The sequence below is a fragment of the Plutella xylostella genome, chromosome 23 (genome assembly GCF_932276165.1).
Source record: "Plutella xylostella chromosome 23, ilPluXylo3.1, whole genome shotgun sequence".
Lineage (NCBI taxonomy): Eukaryota > Metazoa > Arthropoda > Insecta > Lepidoptera > Plutellidae > Plutella > Plutella xylostella.
The window spans coordinates 2,276,472-2,298,658 of NC_064003.1; the positions used below are offsets into that span (position 1 = coordinate 2,276,472).

General features: G+C 36.9%; 1 protein-coding gene across 2 annotated transcripts; it reads right to left on the minus strand.

The window, feature by feature from the left end:
• Nucleotides 1–419: 419 nt before the first annotated feature.
• On the minus strand, nt 420–22,150 carry LOC105383660. 2 transcript variants are annotated; one of them, XM_038113274.2, is made up of 6 exons: nt 22,011–22,149; nt 9,316–9,419; nt 5,349–5,465; nt 4,127–4,207; nt 3,512–3,747; nt 420–3,137 (listed from the first exon to the last, which is right to left on the minus strand). In XM_038113274.2, the coding sequence occupies exons 2-6, from the start codon at nt 9,415–9,417 to the stop codon at nt 2,738–2,740; spliced, it is 936 nt and encodes a 311-aa protein (XP_037969202.2). In that variant the 5' UTR covers nt 9,418–9,419; nt 22,011–22,149; the 3' UTR covers nt 420–2,737. The 2 variants fall into 2 exon arrangements, with proteins under 2 accessions (XP_037969202.2, XP_037969203.2); XM_038113275.2 differs by lacking the exon at nt 4,127–4,207 and having other exon boundaries at nt 22,011–22,150.
• Between the last annotated feature and the right edge of the window lie 37 nt (nt 22,151–22,187).

Below are 22,187 nucleotides of genomic sequence, written 5' to 3' on the forward strand. Positions count from 1 at the left end.
GTACTATATCTTATTTGATTCTTACTTATTAGAAATAATGGCGTAGGTATATAAGTATTTGTAATGATACTTACCGAATTATACATATTAATACATTAAAATATTTATTTACCAGTAAAACAATATCAAGTACTTAACTAAATAAAAATGAATACTTATAGAAAATTGTATATTTTTAATCCTTAATATTATTGTTAAACGGTATATTATTTACCTCGTGTTAGTTACACTATTTGTAACTCAAGAACGGCTGAACCGATTTAGATGAAAGTTGGTAGGGAGGTATATAGCTAAGAATCAGGAAAAGGGCATAGAATACTTCTTATCTCCGAAGGTTTTTTTTATTCAAAGCGGTGCTCGTGGGCAGTTTAAAATAAATGTAGGTACCTGTGCACTAAAGGAAACAAATAAAGCAAAAATTACCTCAGTTTCTTTGATTTTATTGACTTTCTTTCAACATCACCGCGGATACCGTATTTCTGCCAGCAAATTTTGTGAAAGCGAGTTTGTTTTCTACTCAAACTTAACGGTTACTTAAGGGTCAACATTATACATGTACAGGATGTCCCAAAAGTCAACATCAAGGCATGGTGTTATATTATGTACCTCAAACTCAAGTTCGCTTTACAATGAGTTGGCAGGAATAGGCATCTACGTACTTCATATGTCTCGAAATATCTCAGTGATTTTCGGACGGACGCACCCATAATAAAGTAATTACTCCTTCATAAATTATTTCACTTATTTAAAGACAACTTGTACTACTCATTTGATTCTCGATAAGTATGAAGATAAGCCTTCAGCGTGAGAGAGAGAATGAATGGTTTTTATTACTTTATTTTGTAAAAGACAGTTGTAGATGATAGTTTGGCTATGTTTATTAGTGGTATATTAATATAAGCATGTAATTACATTCATTCACTCATTATTAACTCAGTTGTGAGCTAAATACAAATAAAACCCTCAAATTGTATCAAACTACTGTTTTGCATTTATAAGCAGTTCTGATAAGTTTTCGGTTTATCACAAAAATCATCATCTTTCTTATATGAACATGTATGGTTTAAGTATTTCACCTAAGTATTTCAGCTAAAACATCGAGTTAGACAGGACCAATAATGTAAAATTATACAATCACGTAAAAATTTGGCGTTTAGCTAAACTTGACTAACCTGCGTTTACGAAAACTATCATTAATACAGTTAATAGCGATAGGAAGCTCTCAATAGTATTGAGCAAATTTTGACAAATAATTAGCCAATAATTTTACATTTTATTTCGTGTTTACGTGCAAAAGCAGAACAAAACTTTGGACTTCAGAAAATTATACAATACGAGTATCACTTTTGCTAACATTCCTAAATACAAAACAATACAGAATAGCTGCTTATGTCGCCCAGTCGTTGTGGCTTTGCGTCAATATATATAAAATATCTACCTATCTAATTTCGTCATATCAAATTCTTCTGTCCTAAAACATTCTCAAAATTCTACAAACGATATTATTTTACAAGTTAATCACAGAGCTGTTGACTTCTCTTGCAACTTTAGTTACAAAATTCTTTGGTTATAAAGTTTTTATGCGTTTCTCATTAGATGCATATTAAAATATGTGATATAATTTACCCGAGGCGCTCTTAGTCTAGCACTAGTAATGATAAAGGTAACGAGACTAGATAAAATAAAGAAGCTATTTACTTATTGTTATACAATAGCAAGAAACAGTGGTTGAAATTTTATCTAGTTTCGTTAAATTATTGGTATACTTCAGGTTACACACATTCATACAACAATATATGATTTTAACATAAATTCACAGAATAATAAGATTATGAATCTTAACGACTTTGTTAAAATTATAACACCTTTTATATATTTCTAACACATATTCATAATTATGTAAATATGTGCTAGTAGTGGCCCAACGGATACCAGGTGACTCAGGGGATCATTTTGAACAATTTTTCTTGCGCGAAGTTCGAAAAGTTACAGAAGAAAAGTAATTCAAAATGATTCTGTCCCAACGCCTCCTTTCTTTTGATACATTATTTACGAGATGTATATGACTTGAAATATAAACTTGATTCATATTTTGTCTTGATTCCGGTGCAATTACGGTTACATTTCTTTCTCATGTCCGATAAATTATCTAAATTTCTTATGCACCTAAACAACACAGCGCAGGTATTTAATACCTACGTACGGTAAGTCACTAACAATCCCACTATCCCGTGGGATGAAATACGCGGGAACTCTATGGTATCATAAAGCATTCCATCGACAGTTTACAGCTATAAGTAAGTTTCACCTACAAAGTATTTTAAAAAACTAATCATGAGATAGAATAGTTCCCGCTCGATCAACAAGTGATATTTTTTTATACATTGGACTAAAAGAGCTAATATCTTTTCAGCAGTTCAGGTAACTAGTCGCGCTAGTCAGCGCCCCACGCTACTAATAAGTCAATGCCCTCGTTCTCACCACATAATAAACAGTTCAATAATACCAAAGGCATAAAAAACCAACAGACCCATTCGTACATTCGTTGTCATGAAGGTTGCCTAAATGAAATCTAAAGTGATCATATCGTTAAGTCCTAAAAGTCGTGCGGCGAAAAACGAGAGCACTAACCGAGATTAAAATCTTAAAGCTACTACTAACCCGCTACGCGATCGAAGACCGCAAGCTAAATGGATTTCAAAAGTCTTAAAAAAATAAAATCTGCTACTTTACTGGACTAGCAGGGACGCGGGCGTAGCACGGCTCGCACAGTACGAAACTTGCGTTCGAAACCGAGCTTCATATACAGCGACCGCGATGCGTCATTCTCCGGTCTTATCACCACGAAGGGTTTATACCCGCGCGCCGCCACCTCCTTGGTCAGCCGTCTCGCCAAGAAGATCCCGTACCCCTTCCTGCGGAACTCCGGTCGAGTTTGCATCGAGAACATGGCTCCGTAGTAGCTCTGCACCATCCACGCGGCCAGCTGGCCTTCTACGAAGATGCCGTACGCTGGGAGTTCAGCAACCAGCTTCTCGAACACTTCTCGACACTCGATGTCGCTGGCGGGGTACAGGTCGTGCACCGCCTTCATGTGCTCCGGCTGGAGACGCACTAGCTCCACGGCCGGTGGCAGCCTGCACAGAAAGATCTACGTTTAAACGTTTCCTTTTAGAGGGTTTCTCGTGAGAATCCTAGAATAAAAATCGTCAAGGCATAATATAAGTAGCTTTATACCTAACAAAGAAACTTTCGTTGAGTGCAAAAAAGAAGCCTATACGTCCGGTGCACCCTGGGCAGTCAGCTACTGACGCTATTCTGACTTGCTAATCCTTTCACCACGGTAACAAACCTTAGACTAGCTCTAGTGTATATCGCTAAGAAAAATAATGACACTAAGATGAAGTTACTAAAACCCGTTACATCTGTTGGGGACACAATTTCTAAGTAATAATAATTGACGAACTACACAAATTTAGTATATAATAGGTAAAAAAACAAGTGAACTAACTCGTCAGTATGCGTGTCATCGGGCGGCGAGTCGCACACATACACATCGCCCGCGATCTTCTCGCACGCCTCGTAGCGCCGCTCCAGGCGCTCCACGATGGCCTCATGAGTGAAGTTCAGGTACAGGGGAGCCGTCAGGTCTAGGAGTATATCCTCACTGGTCAGTAGGTCCACTAACTCGGCGCGGTCCGACGGACAGAAGGCAGTCACGCTCTCGTAGATGTTCTCGCAGTCTGGCTGGAAAGTTTAGAATAAAATTAGAAAAAAGGTTATAGGTTGAGGCGGCTGTATGTATGTATGTGTACTTTTTGGTGAAATTGAAGAGGGTTTCGGTATGTTTACTTGGATGTAGGGTGCGTTTGTTTATGGAAGTGTGCATCGCTCAATATCTAGGCATCAGAAAACTTCTAGGCAAAAAATCTTTGAGTTGCGCAACGAATTTTAGATGTCTTTGGGGATACGGGTTGGCGCAAAATCTTGTCAAGAAGTTTTCCAATACCTATAAGAGTAATGTGGACTCCTTCTCACAGAGTTCTGTCGTAGCGCAGGTATTTTGAAAGAGTCCGCATTACTCAATAAATATGCTTCGTAAACTATTGGGAAAACGGCCACTAACCTGCAACGTCTCCGCAGTATCACACTCTAGCGCCTCCTTTTCAACGAGCTTATAATTTCGGAAACGAAAGCCTAGGGTACCCTACAGGAAAAGTAAAATGTACAAATAAATAAACACACAATAACAAAACAGAAAGTAGGTAGGGCAAGACTAATGGGTTTTAGTTTTAGGCTACGGATGCAATAGTATACATAATGTTTGAACGATCTGAAAATCTCGCTTCTATAAATGTTTCTTCTTCTATAGATGTTTCTCTAACATAACTAGTGTATGTTAGTGCTGAACGTCGACTCACAGACGTTTATCCAACGTTTTTCCAACGTTGAGCATCCTTCAAGTGAGATCTCTTCACGCGGACGGAACAAGGGCCGTGCGCTAAAATGCCACTCGTAAACCCGCCTGAAATCTAGGCTGTTAATGACCTGGCACCCGTTTCACGTAATTGCTAGGGCGGCTTACCCCATGTTTGCTAACAGGGATAGACCAAATTGCTAACGGATTCTATTACTCTTCAATGAAAACGGTTGAACTGTCGACAATTTTTGTTAATTCGATCTAAACCAAACTAATTTCCAACTGACATTCTGTTTGCTAACAAGATTAATAAAAGGCATGCGTAGTCACAATGCAAAGTTGTAAATCAATATCTCTAGTGTTATTCTCGTCGTCTCTGATGTAGGTTATACATCGTAACTTTTCTTTTTTATGGAACTAAGTCTGTTGTGACCAACATACATAGATACCGTAGATATCTAATGATTACAGGCTCCATTTAGTGCTTCCATAGGTTCCATATTAACTTGACAAAATATCTAGGTCAGGTAGAAAATTTAATCAAGCTACGTAGTCCCAGCTAATAAGCATAACAATAAACTAGGTATTAATTTTAGCTATCCATCACAAATTGACCTACAAAAAGATCTAAGAACAAGTTTAAATTTATATTTCTTCGACTTGCACAAACTCAGAATAATGATGTCTTTGAACAACTGCAGACGTTGCCGCAAATAACTTTTGAATCAAAAGTTGGTGCAAGTCGGTCGTAATCTACAATAGTTACCAAGTTCTTAATAAAGTAGCTAAGTATATTTTGATGTAAAAAAATATGTAAATTTTAATTACAGAACAATATTTTCTACTAATTACTAGTCACATCACTTCAAAACTGTTATAGCAAAATAAGCCAAAACCACAACAAAATAAGATACACTTTTGTACTTACAGTGCTGGTGCACCCTGGGAAGTGAAGACAGATGGGGTCTTCGGGCCAGCTCTTCGCCACGTAGAAATGGAACTCCCAAACCTTGTTGTTCAGATATGTTTGTATCGTCTGATGAAACTGGGGACATAATTAATCACATTACAACTATTCAGGTGAAATTTTAAAAGTGATAAGTACCTAGTTGTCTCCGTGTTAATTTATCAGATATGCAATTGAGTAAAATTTACGCGCTAGAGAAAAGAAAAGATGAGAGTGAAAGTTGGCGTCGTGTGATTAATTAATTTAAAATTATTGATATACAGTGAGTAATACCATCGTCTCACAGAGTGTTAACACGTTCACGGACAATCCGTCGAGAGCCGTAATTAAATGTCCTTGCAATATGACTACGCGCCTGTGGCCGTCCAACTTCTATTGGTTAAAACGGACGATCCGTTAACAGCCGTTTCATTTCCATAGTCTTAACAGGAGATACATGGTTTAATGTCGTATTGTGCTAATTCATTTGTTTCTAGGTATCATAACAAACAAGTTGTGGGGGGTTCTTTTGCCCACACATAAGTGAACTTAATAGTGACATACCGCCTGTAGCCGTAACCGTTACAAATACAAATAATCTTCCAAAATTTTGGTGTCACGGCGCGAGCGTCGCGGAAATATTGTGTAAAACGTGTGGTGGGCTGGTAATTTTGTGGCAAATTACGAGGTACATAAATGATAAATCAATAAAAAAATATACTGATTTGCATATAGGATACCTTACTATTCGATTTAAATACTATAATTACTTAAAAACAGCATAGAAAAGCGAATATAAAACTGTAATGAGGAACGAAAATAATTGTGTTTTTGTCGATGTACCTTTTGTATACTCTTAGTACATCACCTTTATTTTTTTTAAATGGCATGCAGAAATTATAAACCGAGGTCTGGAAAGCGTACAAACATTTTTGAAGAGGATTTGGACCTAGAAAATAACTGCCGGTAACGCCTGTAGCCGTAGATGTCACTATACGCATTGTTCGATATGCATGATGTGGCAAACCGCTTATAGACGATACCGTCTATGGCCGTAACTGTCACATTACGTAAATAAAATATAGTGAAATATGACAATACGTTTCAAGGCGTAACGATAAAATGTATGGGATTTTTAGGTGTCATATCAAAATATTTCCCAATCTTCAATTGTCCGTGAACGTGTTAAAATAAACTTATTTGCCTTCGTCTAGGGTGGTATTTCGTAAAACATTGTAACGTAGACGTCTAAACAGACAGATCGCCAAAGCAAGACGTTGCGATATGAGACGCTACAATTGCAAGCGCATTCAAGACGCAATAGAGCAAAACAAGGGCTCCAAAGTCTTTGCTAGAGATCGATCTGTTCGGCAGACTCTGTTGACCCAACTGAAGACCGACACTGGCAACACAGTTTCATCAGTGCCCGAAATTCTGGGAGAAATTGAGAGATTCTACGGACAGTTATACACCACAACACAAAACCCTATTACCAGCGGTGCTCACGACAGCCGAGCGCCACTCACCCGACACTATACCGAAGATATTCCGGACGTCAGTCTAGACGAGATTAGTATAGCTCTCAAACAGCTAAAAAACAACAAAGCTCCGGGAGATTATGGAATAACGACAGAACTTCTGAAAGCCGGCGGTAGACCGATTTTAATAGCACTTCGGAGGCTGTTTAATTCCGTCATACTCGAAGGCACAAGCCCGGAGGCATGGAGCAGAAGTGTAGTGACTTTGTTCTTCAAGAAAGGCAACAAAGCCCTATTGAAGAATTATATACCCATTGCACTTCTGAGCCATGTGTACAAGCTGTTTTCGAGAGTTATTACGAATCGTCTCGAGCAAAGACTCGACGACTTCCAGCCACCCGAACAAGCCGGGTTCCGAAAAGGCTATAGTACCATAGATCACATACACACGCTTCGGCAGGTTATACAGAAGACCGAGGAGTATAATCTACCTTTATGTCTAGCGTTTGTGGACTATGAGAAAGCCTTTGATTCTATTGAGCTCTGGGCGATGCTTCAATCCCTTCAGCGGTGCCATATAGACTATCGCTATATCGAGGTGTTGAGATGTATGTACAATGCTGCCACAATGTCAGTTCGATTACACGAACATAGCACAAAACCGATCCAGTTGCAAAGGGGCGTGAGACAGGGAGATGTTATTTCTCCGAAACTGTTCACCTGTGCACTGGAAGATGTTTTTAAGCTTGTAGAGTGGAAAAGACTGGGCATTAACGTCAATGGCGAATATATCTCTCATCTACGATTTGCTGATGACATAGTTATTATGGCGGAAACGCTGGAGGAGTTAGGCGAAATGCTCACAGACCTCAATGATGCCTCTAAACAAGTTGGGCTGAAAATGAACATGGACAAGACAAAGGTCATGTCGAACGAACATGTTTCATCATCGCCCGTAACTGTAGGAGGTGTCACCATCGAAGTTGTTGATCAGTATCCCTACCTAGGACAAGTGATCCGATTAGGTAAATCCAACTTCGATAAAGAGGTAGCTCGTAGAATCCAACTCGGATGGGCAGCGTTCGGGAAATTACGACACATCTTCACTGAAAACATACCTCAGTGTCTGAAAACAAAAGTTTTCAATCAGTGCGTGTTGCCAGTGATGACTTACGGAGCCGAGACGTGGTGCTTCACCAAAGGGCTTATCCACAAGCTCAGAGTTGCTCAGCGTGCTATGGAAAGGGCTATGTTAGGCGTGTCCCTGCGAGATAGGATTCGTAATGAAGAAATCCGCAGGAGAACTAAAGTTACCGACATAGCCAAAAGGATTAGCACGCTGAAGTGGCAATGGGCTGGCCATGTAGCCCGCAGAGCCGACGACCGATGGAGTAGAAAGGTTCTGGAGTGGAGACCCCGTGTCGGCAAACGGCGTGTCGGTCGCCCCCCAACCCGTTGGTCTGATGATCTGCGGAAGGTAGCGGGAAGCCGCTGGATGCAGATGGCGGGTGACCGTTTGGGGTGGCGATCGTTAGGAGAGGCCTATGTCCAACAGTGGACTACGGAAGGCTGAGAGAGAGAGAGAGAGGGTGGTATTTATACTGAAGTAACATAAGGGTGCGTACTCAGTGCATCTTTAGGCGTTTGTCAAGCTATAGGTACCTATGTATACCATATAAAATGACAAAGTCGCATGCCAATGTCATTAACGGCTATACTCGTATTGATTAACATATGCGTCACCGAACAATTGAATGGTAGCAAGCTCAATGGTTAATTTAATGACTGCACAGGAAATTGCTAGGTTTCATGGTTTCAATGTTAAGGCAACTAGTAATTCTAATGCGACGGTGACCTAGACCTAGGGTTTAATAAGCGATCGTGGGGTGAAATATAATTTTATCACCATTTCAACTAACTAGGGGTAAAAAGGTACACTCAGGTTTGAGAGCTTAATATGAACCTTTTATCACAGCTTGTCGCAAATATGATGACGTAGTAGTTAGTCATTCTCGACTGTTGAGTCAGGGACCCAGGTTTGATTCAGCCTATGTTTAATTAACAGAGGCGATACGTCTTGCGGCTCCTTTCATGAACATGCACGTATTGTGTGATACCTCCAACCCGCTCCTTAAGAGTGAACATGATTTATATAGACGTTTGCGTTATGCGGGCTGTGTGTATATCTTGCAAAAGATGGCTGGTAATGAATGATTGAATGCGGAAAACTATAGATCGCTTCCAGTGGCGTGTTTTGGGAGAGGCTTACTCCAGCAGTGGACTGCTATAGTCTGATGATGAAGTGTGTGTCTTGTCTTGCTGTCATGACTCATGCTGCACCCCCTGTTACCTTGAGAGGACTCGGGCATGTACCGCGCCAACATCAATTCACCCATACAAGCGCCTGACAGATTGCGCGTCATATATTTTTTTGATCACAGCTTGTCGTACCGCCATGCTGGATCCCCTACCTTGAGTGACTCGGGCATGTACCGCGCGAGCTCGTCGGCGACGCCTTGCAGCTCGTGCTCGGGAACCAGGCGGAAGTTGCGACCCTCGCCCACGATTTCCATGTCTGCAACAATATTTATTTATTTATATTGGAGAATCAACAGCATGTTCTTACTTAAAATTGCTATTTAATATATTACTAGAACAGCCATTAACAGATTCCCACAGATAGAAACCAACTTACAGTAAAACAGGTAAAAACTAAGCTAGTTACAGACTAACAGCGGCGAGCGCCACTATGCCTAATTAGAATTAAGTACCTAGTAACTCATTATATATGTTAAAGGTATAAAGGGCCGGATGTTAACCACTGCGCCATCCGGTCTTCGTTTCATGAGGACCGTACTTCTTTAAGGTTACAAAGATGTAGGTAATATACGAATTCTAAATTTTTGACTGATACAAAGAGTCTAAATTTCTTTGTTGTATACGTTCTATAAACTTAGTAAAATAAACACATAGAAATCAGTAGCGGCCTTGCGACAAGTCGAGAGCTGTAACCTGATATCTTCAGCTGCCATTTACCCAGTTTAGTGACTTTGACTGCCGTGTGGTGGAACCAATAATTACACTGCATATTATAAATGTACATCGTGTTGAAAGTGCTGAAATGCATTATTATACTCAAATTTTCACAGGTGACGTATTAAACAAAATGCACTTTACTTTAAAGTTAATTTTAATATTTTGCATGCGCCGTTAATCACATTTATTTACGAGTGAACAAGTTTATTTCATGTTGCTCTGGCACTGACGTCAGTCATTTTATTCGCCACGTGATGGGACATGTGCATTAATTTGCTCGACACAAAGGCCGGTTTACATGCGGCATAATAGTAGATTAATATTTTATAAATATCGTTTTATACCTTTCCAAACTCACAGGACATCAATGTTTTTTGTATGAGTATATAAGTAATGTAATACTGAAAAAGTCATGAATACTTACTTGTTTCGTACGAGTCAAAATGTTTACGCATCGCAAATAAGTTTAAATTCAACATTACATGGACAATATAGCATTCCTAGAAATATGTCGTTACACTGTACGTATGCTACCTCTATAATAATCTTATCTTACGTAACATAACAATAAGACCAAACCGCCTTTACTTACAAAGTTTACTGCTACAGTTTGTACCAACAATACTTACACCGACTAATTAAGTAAAATATGTTACTAATGCCAGTTTAAAATTAATTTTCTTGCTACGTAAACTTTTACAGTACTACGAAATTCGTAGCGGTCGTAGCACCGTAGCAGCTACGACGTAGCATTTTCATACTTCATTACGAATTCTATAGTGAGAAGAACATGCTTCCTTTACATGCAATCCCTATAGCAACAGTAACACCCTTATAGTTAACATATTAGAGGTCAAGGTCAAATAGCTTTACTGCATGCTAGCTCGTTTTGCACCTGTCATATGTGTGTGTGTGCAAATGTATTTTACTTGTACTTATGACCTGCACATCGCTCAATTGATTTCTAGTAATGGTTACTGCCTTGCATGTTTTATGTGTGAACGAGAAATGTCTACCAGTAATATGTTGGGTAATTTTACCTCATACTCATAATGGCATACTTACATGCAACACTACGAGTATTTTGTAAATTATTTAATTGCTATCTTGAAATCGTGAAACTTGAAAAAAGTGCAGTTGTTCAATATTAGCCTCTAAAATCATGTGTCGTAATATTTTGCCATAATCATTATTCAATTGAATATGAGCCACGTCAATGCTTAGAATAAATAATTAGATATATGATTTAGTTAAAAAAAAGTTTGCTCCAAAAGTATGATCAAACGCTAATATATCGCAAATACACTATACTATGACGTCACGCTATGACCCTGGAATGTGCCAGCGGCTGGCAACCCGACCGACAGACAGCGCGTGTACGTGTGACAGACAGAGCCATTGAAAGCCTATAGTCACGTTTGCGAGACCTAGTTAACCTACACACGAGTAGAGATGCTATAGGAAATACAGGGTATGAGTTGGATAGTATTGTCGTATGGCCGCCGGCGCAGAGGCCGACCAAGAAGGAGATGGCGGGACGACCTGGACAATTTTAGCCCGGAATGGTGTAAGCAGGCCCAAGAAAGGGATAAGTGGAATGTTCAAGGAGAGACCTTTGCCCAACAGTGGGACACTAAAGGTTAGAATAAGAATAAGAATAAGAATAGAATAAGAATAATTTTTATTTCCATAAAAAAAATGTTACAGTTACTTGTTATACAAAAACAACAATTTAGTATGTCTCTACTCCCTAAAGTAGGGTGAACCCTGTGTCTTAGGATGAGTAGTTACACTTCCCGAAAAATGAGAATTTATGCTAACAAGTCTCAACAACAGCAAAACAAAGAATTATCCAAAAACTAAAAACAACAATAGAAAAAACAAATTATTTTACATGCATATTCATCTTACTATTTAAATTTTTATACAGATGAAAAAAATATAAAAAAGGTGAGGTGTGTAGAATTGTGTAAGTTTTAGAGAAGATGTGGAGTGTAGTGCATGTATGTAAAGTGTATTTATAGTGAGTGTTAGTGTAAAATGTATGTGATTCATTGTCAGTCTTATTGTTTTATATTTTAAGGGCCGATTTTTCAATGCCAGGATAAAAGGTCAAATAACTATCTAGCGAATAATTTTATTTGGCTGTTTATCGGCTTGGTAGTTGCTAAACCATTTTTCAATTGTGATTTATTCCATAGGTAACTATCTTACCGATTTTTCTACTTGAACTCTGGAAAGGTGAAACAAGTATATGTAGACACCTAGTGCTAAAGCAGGACAGACTACTATTTTGATTGTCAGAGTCAACTGTCACTGTCAAGCCACAAGCCTCACTGACTGTTTTGTTTGGTTGTTTATTGGGTTGTTTCAATTTTGGTATTTATATTTGTTATTTTTGGATCGCAATGGAATCACAAAAAAGAGAGCGTTCGGCGAATTTTAATATTAATGAAGTTACTGTGTTAGTGAGTGGTAGATAAATTTTATTCAAACATATCATAGAAAATAAAAAGACCGATGCAGCAACAAATAATAATTTTCTTCCATGCAGTCTGCATGGAAGAAAATTGAGTTTCTTTTAACTCCAGTGGTATAACCAGTCCGCTCATTGAAAATCCTTTAAGTACGAGGGCATCAAAAAAACAATGAAGAAGAAGTCGTAAGAAGAAGTCTTCCCTGCAAAGGCAGGAGATGTACAAAACTGGAGCTGGGCCCTCAAATGCTCCTTCATTTAACGATGTAGAAGAAAAGGTGTTAGGCATTTGCTCCAACATTAGCATTCAACGTATCCTTAATTTAAATTTAATGAATAAAAATTGAAAGAAATAACACCTATGTTTTATTATCAAGTACTGGATGGTTTCTCTCTTTTCTCCTCAGCCTATAGCCGTCCACTACTGGACATAGAAGATCATGCCGCCAAGCAGGAGGGATGTCTTAGATACTTAGGTATATGTAGCATAGGTTACCTACTTATCATAAAATGAAAAACTATAATGTACCTTAATATTTTATTATGAAGGAAGTGCTACTACATTCCTCTTTTTTTTTAAATTAATGCTTGAAAATAAATCAACATAATGTTTGTAGTCTGGCGCCTTTCGGCGATGAAATTCTTATGCATCCCACATGCTGTAATGATCAGGCCTCGTTTTGACGACTCTGACTTTCCTTTCAACAGGATTAATACATTCGTTCATTACCTACTATAGTGCCACAATCTTATCTGTTCGGGTGCTGACGTCGCTGTGATTGAATCCAGTGATGCCATCAAATAAATTTTGCCTATTTCTGGTTTAATTAAACGACAATGCATTTCTGCTATTACCTATTGTTATAATTAGGTACTTATAAGTACTTATAGATAAATCAAAATATAGGGTCGATAGTAAATGAAAGAGGTTATACTATATCAAACGACATTTGTTGTATGGAAAATTTGTCCACGGCAAACAGAAATAAAATAAGTTCTGATTATGTTCTGATATAGGAGATTAAGGGTCTGTTTCACAATGTCTAGTTAGTAGCTACCTGACGGATAAAATACATGCTGTCACTCTCTGTTATTATTTTTTAGACAGTGACAGCATGTATTTTATCCGACAGGTAGCGACTAACCAGACATTGTGAAACAGGGGCTTAATCTAGATTAAAATGGTATAGGTAATATATGTGGGTCGTGGGAATAACGAGATACGACTTAAAAAAAAACTATTAATTATTATTTTTGAACACTTTATTTTACATTTTATAAAGTTAATAGAAACAAGAGCATACAATTAAAAGAAATTCAGACAGTGTGCAAAGGCTAATTCATCATCATCATCATCACGACCCATCACGTCCCCACTGCTGGGGCACGGGTCTCCTTCCAAAGGCTAATTGCCAAAAAGCAATTTCTTTCAGCCAACTCTTGATAGGTTGGGAAAACAATGACTTGTCATAAATCATCATTATTTCGTCTAAAATCACTGCAGGTGCGAGAAATTCTTCTTGGTATACTGCCTAAGATTTAAAGTATCTTGTCATGTCCTCACACCTGTAATCAAAGAAAAATAAAGATTATATACTTTTCATCACGAGTATCACGACCCATCCCGTCCCCACTGCTGGGGCACGGGCCTCTCGGGAAAATATTTAATAAAATTACATGGAGTATATATGGGTAAAATTATTCGTCATATTTGGCAACACTAACCTGTAGCCGCTGCAACTCGTTCTTCCACTTTTTCAAACGGAATTAAAGGCGCCTGAATATGTTATTCTTCCTGCATAAAAGCCAATATATATAGTACTACTTTTCTTGCATCAAATTACAGCGTTTTTGGCATTATTTCACCCAGAAAATCACAAAACAAATTAAATAACGTAGCGTCAGCCTCTTCGCAGAAATTGACAACTCAAATAACGCACAGAGTATGAAATGACGTTTGACAGTGACGTCTCGTTAGTTGCACATTTTGACCACCGGAACAGATAAGATTGTGGCACTATACCTCTTTTTGGATCGCCAAATCATCAATATCATCGAAAATATCCATTGAAAAGACGATTATTCTCTGCGCTTGTATAGTTTAGAATTGGTATAAACACAAAAAAGAACTTACTTAATAACCTCAAATGTCAAATTATCAATCGAATAAGCACTATCTGGCGGCTCAAGCAGCAGATAGATTTATTCTCCAGTTAACTGAGTTATTGGACGAATAAGTTCTATCTGACGGTTGAAAAATTCAATATTTCGCTATCTGTCGAATAAACGCTATCTGGTTGTCTATCTGAGCATTGAAAAATCGGCCCTAAGTAATATAATTATGATGTCACTGAAATAATTCTTTCAGTTTCATCATAGTTTTTAGATTTTAGCCAAACAGTTATAACCTTTTTACATTCAAAAAGGGTTTTTGGGTATATAATAAGAACTTTATTTAGTGTGTTATATATGTATGGTCCCAGAAATCTGAAAAATCTCTGTCTGAAACAAGTTCGCCCAATATTTGTTTCGCAAACAATATCCTTTCTGCGCTTTGAGAGATGTTGAAATACAAGTTTATTATGCTGTTTTAGGACAATATTTTGAATAAAAAGTTGTCTGACAGTTAATACGTCACAGAATCTGTAAAGCTCAGAAGTTGGATGAAGAATTGGCTTGAAAGTGCAAACCTTTAAAACTGCTCGCTGTGCACGTTCTAGAACAATAATATTGGATTTATGTGCACCCCCCCAACAGCAGATACAGTATCGCAGAATTGATTCACATAAAGCATAATATATTATTTTTAATAAATTTGGATCAGCTACGTGTCTAAGGTTTTTAAATATATGGATCAGTCTTCTTACTTTGGCACTAAGCAAATGAATATGTCTTTTAAAATTAAGATTTTGATCGAGTATGATACCAAGGTATTTTATCTCAGATACTTTATCAAGTGATCTGCAGGAACATGTTATTTGATCTGAGCAATCATGTACCAACAACCTGAATTCACTTGTTGGTTGGGTGGAGTTATTGATGGAAAACGTTATATAGTTAGTCTTTTGAGCATTCAAAGTAAGTACATTAGAAGTAAGCCACTCTGTTACTTTATTAAAACCAACTTGAGCGATATCAAATACATTAGACCATGATTTGCCCCTGAAGAGTAAGACTGTATCATCAGCATACGTAACAATGATTCCTTGAGATAGTTTAAGTCCGCAAAGGTTATTAATATAAATTAAAAATAAGGTTGGCCCAAGGATACTACCCTGGGGCACGCCCCATTCTATAGCTTGAGTGCAACTGATATTTTCCCCTATTTTTGTACACTGATGTCTGTTTGTTAAATAACTCTCAAACAGATTATGTTGTGTGCCTCTGATTCCAAGATGTTCAAGTTTATTCAAAAGTAGTTTGGTCGATACAGTATCAAATGCTTTAGCAAGATCCAGAAATATGCCCAAGCATCTATCTCCTTCATCCAAGCTCTGCACCACAAAATCAATAACCGTATGGACTGCATCGGCTGTCGACTTCCCCGAACGAAAGCCAAACTGGTTCTCGGATAATATATTATTTCTTTCCAGATAATCAATAAGTCTAGAGTTTATTATACGCTCAAGTATCTTGGACAAGGACGGGAGAATAGAGATAGGTCTATAACAATTTACATTAACTTTATCACCCCCCTTATAAATAGGGATAACGACAGATCTCTTTAGTGCATCCGGAAAAATCCCTTGCTCAAGACAAGCATTAAATATATGGCACAGAAGAGGAGTAAGGATATGTTTATATTCTTTTAAGATCTTGTTTGTAATATTATCCCATCCAGCAGAGCACTCATTTTTTAGATTCACAATTATATTGTTTATCTCTTCATTATCCGTTTTCATTAATATAAACGAGTCACGCTTATTGAATGTAACAGATTCGAAATTCGGTTTCGGGTTTTTATTAGAATATTTATTGTTAACTTCTTCTGCCAAAGATTTTCCAACGTTTAAAAAATGATTATTTACTAAATTAACTGATTCCGGAAAAGATTCCCCCATTTTGAGTAGCTCTTGTGCGTTATTTCTTTTTATTGATGTCGAAGTAATATTTTTTATAGCCTTCCAAAGTGTTTTACTATTTTTACCAGCTTCTCGTAATATAGATTTTTCATGCTCTCTTTTTAGTTTTTTAATTAAGTTGTTACAGTATTTACGGTATCTCGAATACGTAAGCTTGATGATATCGCTATCTGGATTGGCCATAGATTTTTTATGCAGTTCGTCTCTGTTTCTGATGCATCGAAGTAAACCCGGAGTAAGCCAGGGTTTAAGTATCCGTTTGCGCGATGGTACCCTAGATTTTGTTGAATTTTTATCAAGAAGTATCTGAATGGACTCAATCAATTTATTAAGTGCTATGTCAGGATCCTGTATTTGGAATATATCGCTGAAATCATTGCCACTAATATCTCTTGCAAATCCTTGATAATTTACTTTGACATATTCAGTAGGTTTTAGTTTATTTATTGAATCCAAGCATATACAAAAAAGAACAGCTTTATGATCCGTTACCGTGGAATTCAGAACTATAGTGATTATTTCCTTTTTTGTTTTAACAAAGACATGATCAAGACACGATTTACTGGCATCTCTTGTTATAAAGTTATGTCCAACAAGAAAACCATGGTATGCAGTAACATTTAATAAACTTTCGGCACTTGCATCATTTATTTATTTATTTATTTATTTATTTATACTTTTATTGCACAATTTACAACAGTAGATGTACAATGAGGTGGACTTAATGCTAAGAGCATTCTCTACCAGTCAACCTGCAGGAGGTTCAGGAGCAGAAAGTAGGGAAGTGCAAAAAAATAACAAAAATTGTGGTCAGGGTTGATGTCAATATTTAAGTCACCTGTTATAATTATATTTTGAAATGTCGATAAACTTTGTATTATGTTGCTCAACGAATTAATAAAGTTATCCGTATTTTTAAAGGATGGAGAGCGGTAAATAGCAATAATAGCTGTTACGTTATCAACGTTAATAATTAAACAGTTTCCATCAGTAAATTGTGGTTCATGAATGGATATACTAAGATTTTCTCTATAGTAAACAGCAACTCCATCATTCTGGTTCATAATTATTTTATTCGATATTGATTTGTAACCTTCTATAGACGGCAAAATCGGGTTACAGGACAACCAGCACTCAGTCAAGATAACGATATCAAATTCCAGCTTAACTTCGTGTAGAAGAGCAAGAAATCCTGCCAAGTTGCAACCAACGCTACGAATATTTTGTGTTATAAATTTTAAAATGTTACTTGACGAAGGTATCAGATTACAACAATTTTCTGTATCAGAAATTAACGACTTACAAGTCAAAATCTCGTCAAGATCATTCATTATGTTATTATGAGTATCGAATTTTATTTAATAGCTCTAAATGATCTGTTGTAATTATTTAAAGAAATTTCTCCCAATATATTTTTTGTGTAGTTGTTGCATCGTAACGCGTCAATTTTTATATCTGTTTTGTGTAAGCGAAAGATTGTGTAGTTATGAACTTTAAGTGTGGATGGTTGAAAGGTTTTGTATGTGTGTGTGTGTGTGTTACAGTTTTATAAATGTTGTACATTATTACAAATAAAGATGTTTTATATGCTAGGAAGTGAAGATGAATACTGAAAGCATATATAAATGCTATAATAAGAGGAGAACTTAAATAACAAAATAGTCATTTGCACTTTTTCAACTTCTCTATATCGCTTTCACTCATCACACGTATATAAGGCATATTCTCGGCCTTCCTGAGGTAGATTAATCCGTTCGACGTCCAGCAGTAATTGTAATTGTACTCCTTGGCAAATTCACGAGTTACATAAAACAGACGCTGAGTTTTGGCTGTAAGTGTCTCAGAAATAAAAACACTCTTCTTAGGCCCTTGTCTGGAAGGGATCGCTATAAGCGATAAGACCGCCTTTTGTATCCTAGTTAAGTGCTTATATGTAAAATTGTTAATTATTTCTTGGTGTACAAATAAACAGTAGGTACTCTATTTATCTATCTAATATGCTTGTCACAGCACCATTTTCCCCAAAAAATAAAATTTACTTTTTCCGAAAAAAATACATACTTTGTTATTAATGAGTGACTAAACTATTTTAAATCTTCAGTAGTTTATAAGTAGGAAAAGCGTGACATTAGTATTTACAATAGGTATTAGTATTAAATTCTCTCATTACACTGGTAGCACTATGGCATTGGGGACGCTTCTGGACTATGTAATTAGAAAACTACCACGGTAATTAATATATTGCGAGCTACAGTGATTACGATACTAGGTTAACAACCTGTTTTAATTGAAAACATGCTTTTGTATGCGTAAGTACATAGACATAATACATAAATGTATTTACTAGGCTTCAGTGGAAAAACAGATGAATGTTGAATACGTATGTTATACAGGGTGTTGCAAAAAGGGTATACTAAGCCGAAACCTACATGTACAGTATGGTATAGCTAAGCCCGAAAATGAAATCAGAATTTAAAAATTCGCGAAAAAATCCAGCCTGTATAGGTCTGAGTGAATGTGTCTATATTAAAACCCACCCGTAATTAAATTGCCAAAATGAGTTTGTAACTTTTCAGAAAAGCCTAACAGAAGCAAGTATATTTACCAACTTTAGGTGACTATGTTTTTGATAAACAGAACAATGAACCAATACTTATAGCATGGAGATAGAAAGTGAGCGATAGTGTTTTATGCCCTAATTAAAAACAAAGTTAAGCCAACCTTATTCAAAACTTATACGACCTTATTTCATAGCAATAGAGTTCAAAACTTCACTTCAGCTGTTATTTGTGCTAGCTTGTGATTTTATATCGCGTGCTAAAAGTGAGCACGTAATAAAGTTCACAATATGTATATATATTTAAATCGAATCACTCACGTAAAAATAAAACTTTTTATAGTGTTATACACAGTTATGGTTGCTTATTTTGAAAGTCGAAACTCAAAATTAGCTTTGAATTTTAAAGACCTCAAGGGGTGATGAGACTCGTGAGGATGAAAAAAACATTGAAATAATACTGTAATGCTCGAAAACTACTTACGTACTTAATGAAGATATTATGACCATGCAAAGTTTTTATTTGCAAAAATTTGTTCTACTTACGTAGTAAGTAGGTAAGTACCTACCGACTTTTAGGGAAATTGCCATCTCTAATAGGGAAAAATATTTCGATTTAAGTAGGTAGGCAGTAATAAAAGGACCTACTTAAAAAGTATTTCGTATAGCTTCAATTAATAAGTTCTGGAGATTTGGCTAATAATCGAGAAAGTTCAGAGAGAACTCTTGTGACCAAAGAAAACTTATTAAACATAATAATTGATATCAGGAGAGTTAGCCTTATTGTACCATGGATTACTAATTAGTAACTTCGTAACAGCAGGAAACTAAACAAATTATGACCTACCTATGAAACCACTCAAAGCTTTTATAACATAGCTAAGAATACTGTCACACACATCACGATAGGTCACTGCTCATCATTATCGTCAACCAATACTTATTAGTCTATTTAAGGGCATAGGGATATAGGTCTCTATTTTATGAAAAAGTGAATTAATCATCAATTCAAACTAAGAACATAAAAATAAAAGAAGTTACGTTCCTAAGTTAAAAACTTTGAACTAAAGCTGAAGCTATTGTGTGAGCAGCACTAGGCAGAAGACAAAGGTCAGCAAAATAAAAAGAGTTGAAAGTTGGCAAGTTGGTCGGCATTGTTCCCCATAGGAGCTAAAAAAGTAAACACAAAGCACCAACTAAGGTAGAAAAACAAGTGAATTTTCCATTTTGAAAGCTGATGTCCGTTCTATGTAGAACATTATTGGAGTCTTCCATTATCTACCAGCTCGGCTGTCTGCCAATCAACATGCTTTGAAAAAACGCGGTGGATCAAGATGAAATTACATCAACGTGTTATAACATTATTATTATGCAAACTACTTCGTGAAATCCTAAAACCCAGTTTAAAGTCGAAATTTTCATAAAATGATGTTACATAAGTACCTATAGTTTATTTATAGTGAAATTGTAAACAATTTTAATATTATCACAACCAACAAAATATCACATGAAACATCTAAGAAGTATTTACTAAGAAAATGGGGCACTTATCTTCATTCGGCTCTAAGACTTTATTATGAAACTATACCAGCATGAAGCCTCACCTTATTGTTGCTGTTGATGTAACAAAGTAACGCATTTTTCCGGTACCGCTAAAACCTTTATACATCACTTACCCATCTTTTTTGAGGTATAATATAAGGATTTGTTATAAGTAGGGCTAAATTGTTGGTTGAGCTGCTTTACTTATATCCTTCTTTCATCTTTCAACTTCTCATTTAACTACAGCTGTATAGTGATGGTATGGCGCTATCAATTTTTCAAACTAATTAAGTATATGATTATGATCCAATGGCTTTTCCAGGATGTACCTACCTACGATGTACAATACCATATTATAATCCTTATGCATCTTATAACTAGATAAAGATCAAGAGGGAAAGACATGATGATGTACTTACTCATATCATAATCCAATAAACTGACAAGAAATACCTAGGACTCTCTTATATGATGTATTATCAGTTCATTTTTGAACTTAAATTGTGTTAGTGAAGATGTCGAAAGAATGTAATAAAGAAGAACTTGTACACTTTCAGATGGGAAAAATGAATGTCTCTGGGTCAGCGAACCATGGAGCATAAAATGTATGCTACAATCTGAGATATTACGTACTAAATTACGACTACAGGTTAAGTGGGGAAGAGCTATAAAGCCATGCAATTTCAGACATAAAAGTAAGCATGGACATGGTACAATCGCTGGTATTATACGAGTAGTACCTCATTGTAATATTTATGAAAAGGAGCTTATTTGGGTTTATGAGTATGAGTAAGCCCTTACATTAATAGAATAGAAGGCCTTACATTATAATATTTATAGGTAAGTTTATAATTATACCTTTTTCCTAAATTATGTGGAGGTACTTGAGAGCTGAGTTCAAGAGGTACTCGTATTAAGAGTAAACAGAATCCATTGCGTAGGCAATTAGCAAAATCAATAGAGAGGGAAAAAGTTTGTTAATTACAGCGTAGATTTAACGAGTCGTTATGTCAAATCGTCTAAAGTGAGTAGGTACGTACGTAGGTAGTTGGTTACCTAATCCTTTAAATAGGTAGGTATATGTATAGATTGTATAGCCTGTAGATTATTGCTTATAATTACTTAATCCTAATCCTATACATACACATGAGGAGATACTGTTTGTATGACTATCTATGACGAGAAAAAACTGAGAAGAAAGGTAAAGAAACTTATAATTACTAAATTCGAACTCCTAAAAAAATCGTCTGAAAAAGGTTTTTTTTTTCACTTAATGACTTGCAAACCTGCAAACCTTTACCTTGCCATAATGCAGACACATATATCATACTTAACGAAGAGTAAGTAAATTGTTGCCATTGCCATTTCTCCCAGCTGACGTATTATGTACTCCACATATACTTATGCCGACTGCGATCCGCAAACCATACTACCAACATAAAGGAAGGATATAGTACGCTGAATGGGGTTTACCTTAAGCCGGCGGGGCTGGACCGGTGTTGCGAGCCTGGTGCCGGGGGCTGCGCTGAGAGGCCGCGAGGGCCGGGGTCGCCGGGCGGGGCGCGGGCTCACTCGGGCGGCACACTCGGCGGAGTGCCGGCCGCCCCCGCGCCCCCCGCGCCCCCGGCCCCCGCCCCCCCGCTGCGCGCG

What these genes read in the sequence shown, in the direction of transcription:
- LOC105383660 (XM_038113274.2), bottom strand. Translation starts at nt 9,417, where the DNA reads ATGGAAATCGTGGGCGAGGGTCGCAACTTCCGCCTGGTTCCCGAGCAC. An exon ending in TCCCAGGGTGCACCAGCACT is followed by an intron (nt 4,208 to 5,348) that starts GTAAGTACAAAA and finishes CTTTTCCTGTAG; the next exon opens with GGTACCCTAGGCTTTCGTTT. An exon ending in GATGACACGCATACTGACGA is followed by an intron (nt 3,138 to 3,511) that starts GTTAGTTCACTT and finishes CTTTCTGTGCAG; the next exon opens with GCTGCCACCGGCCGTGGAGC.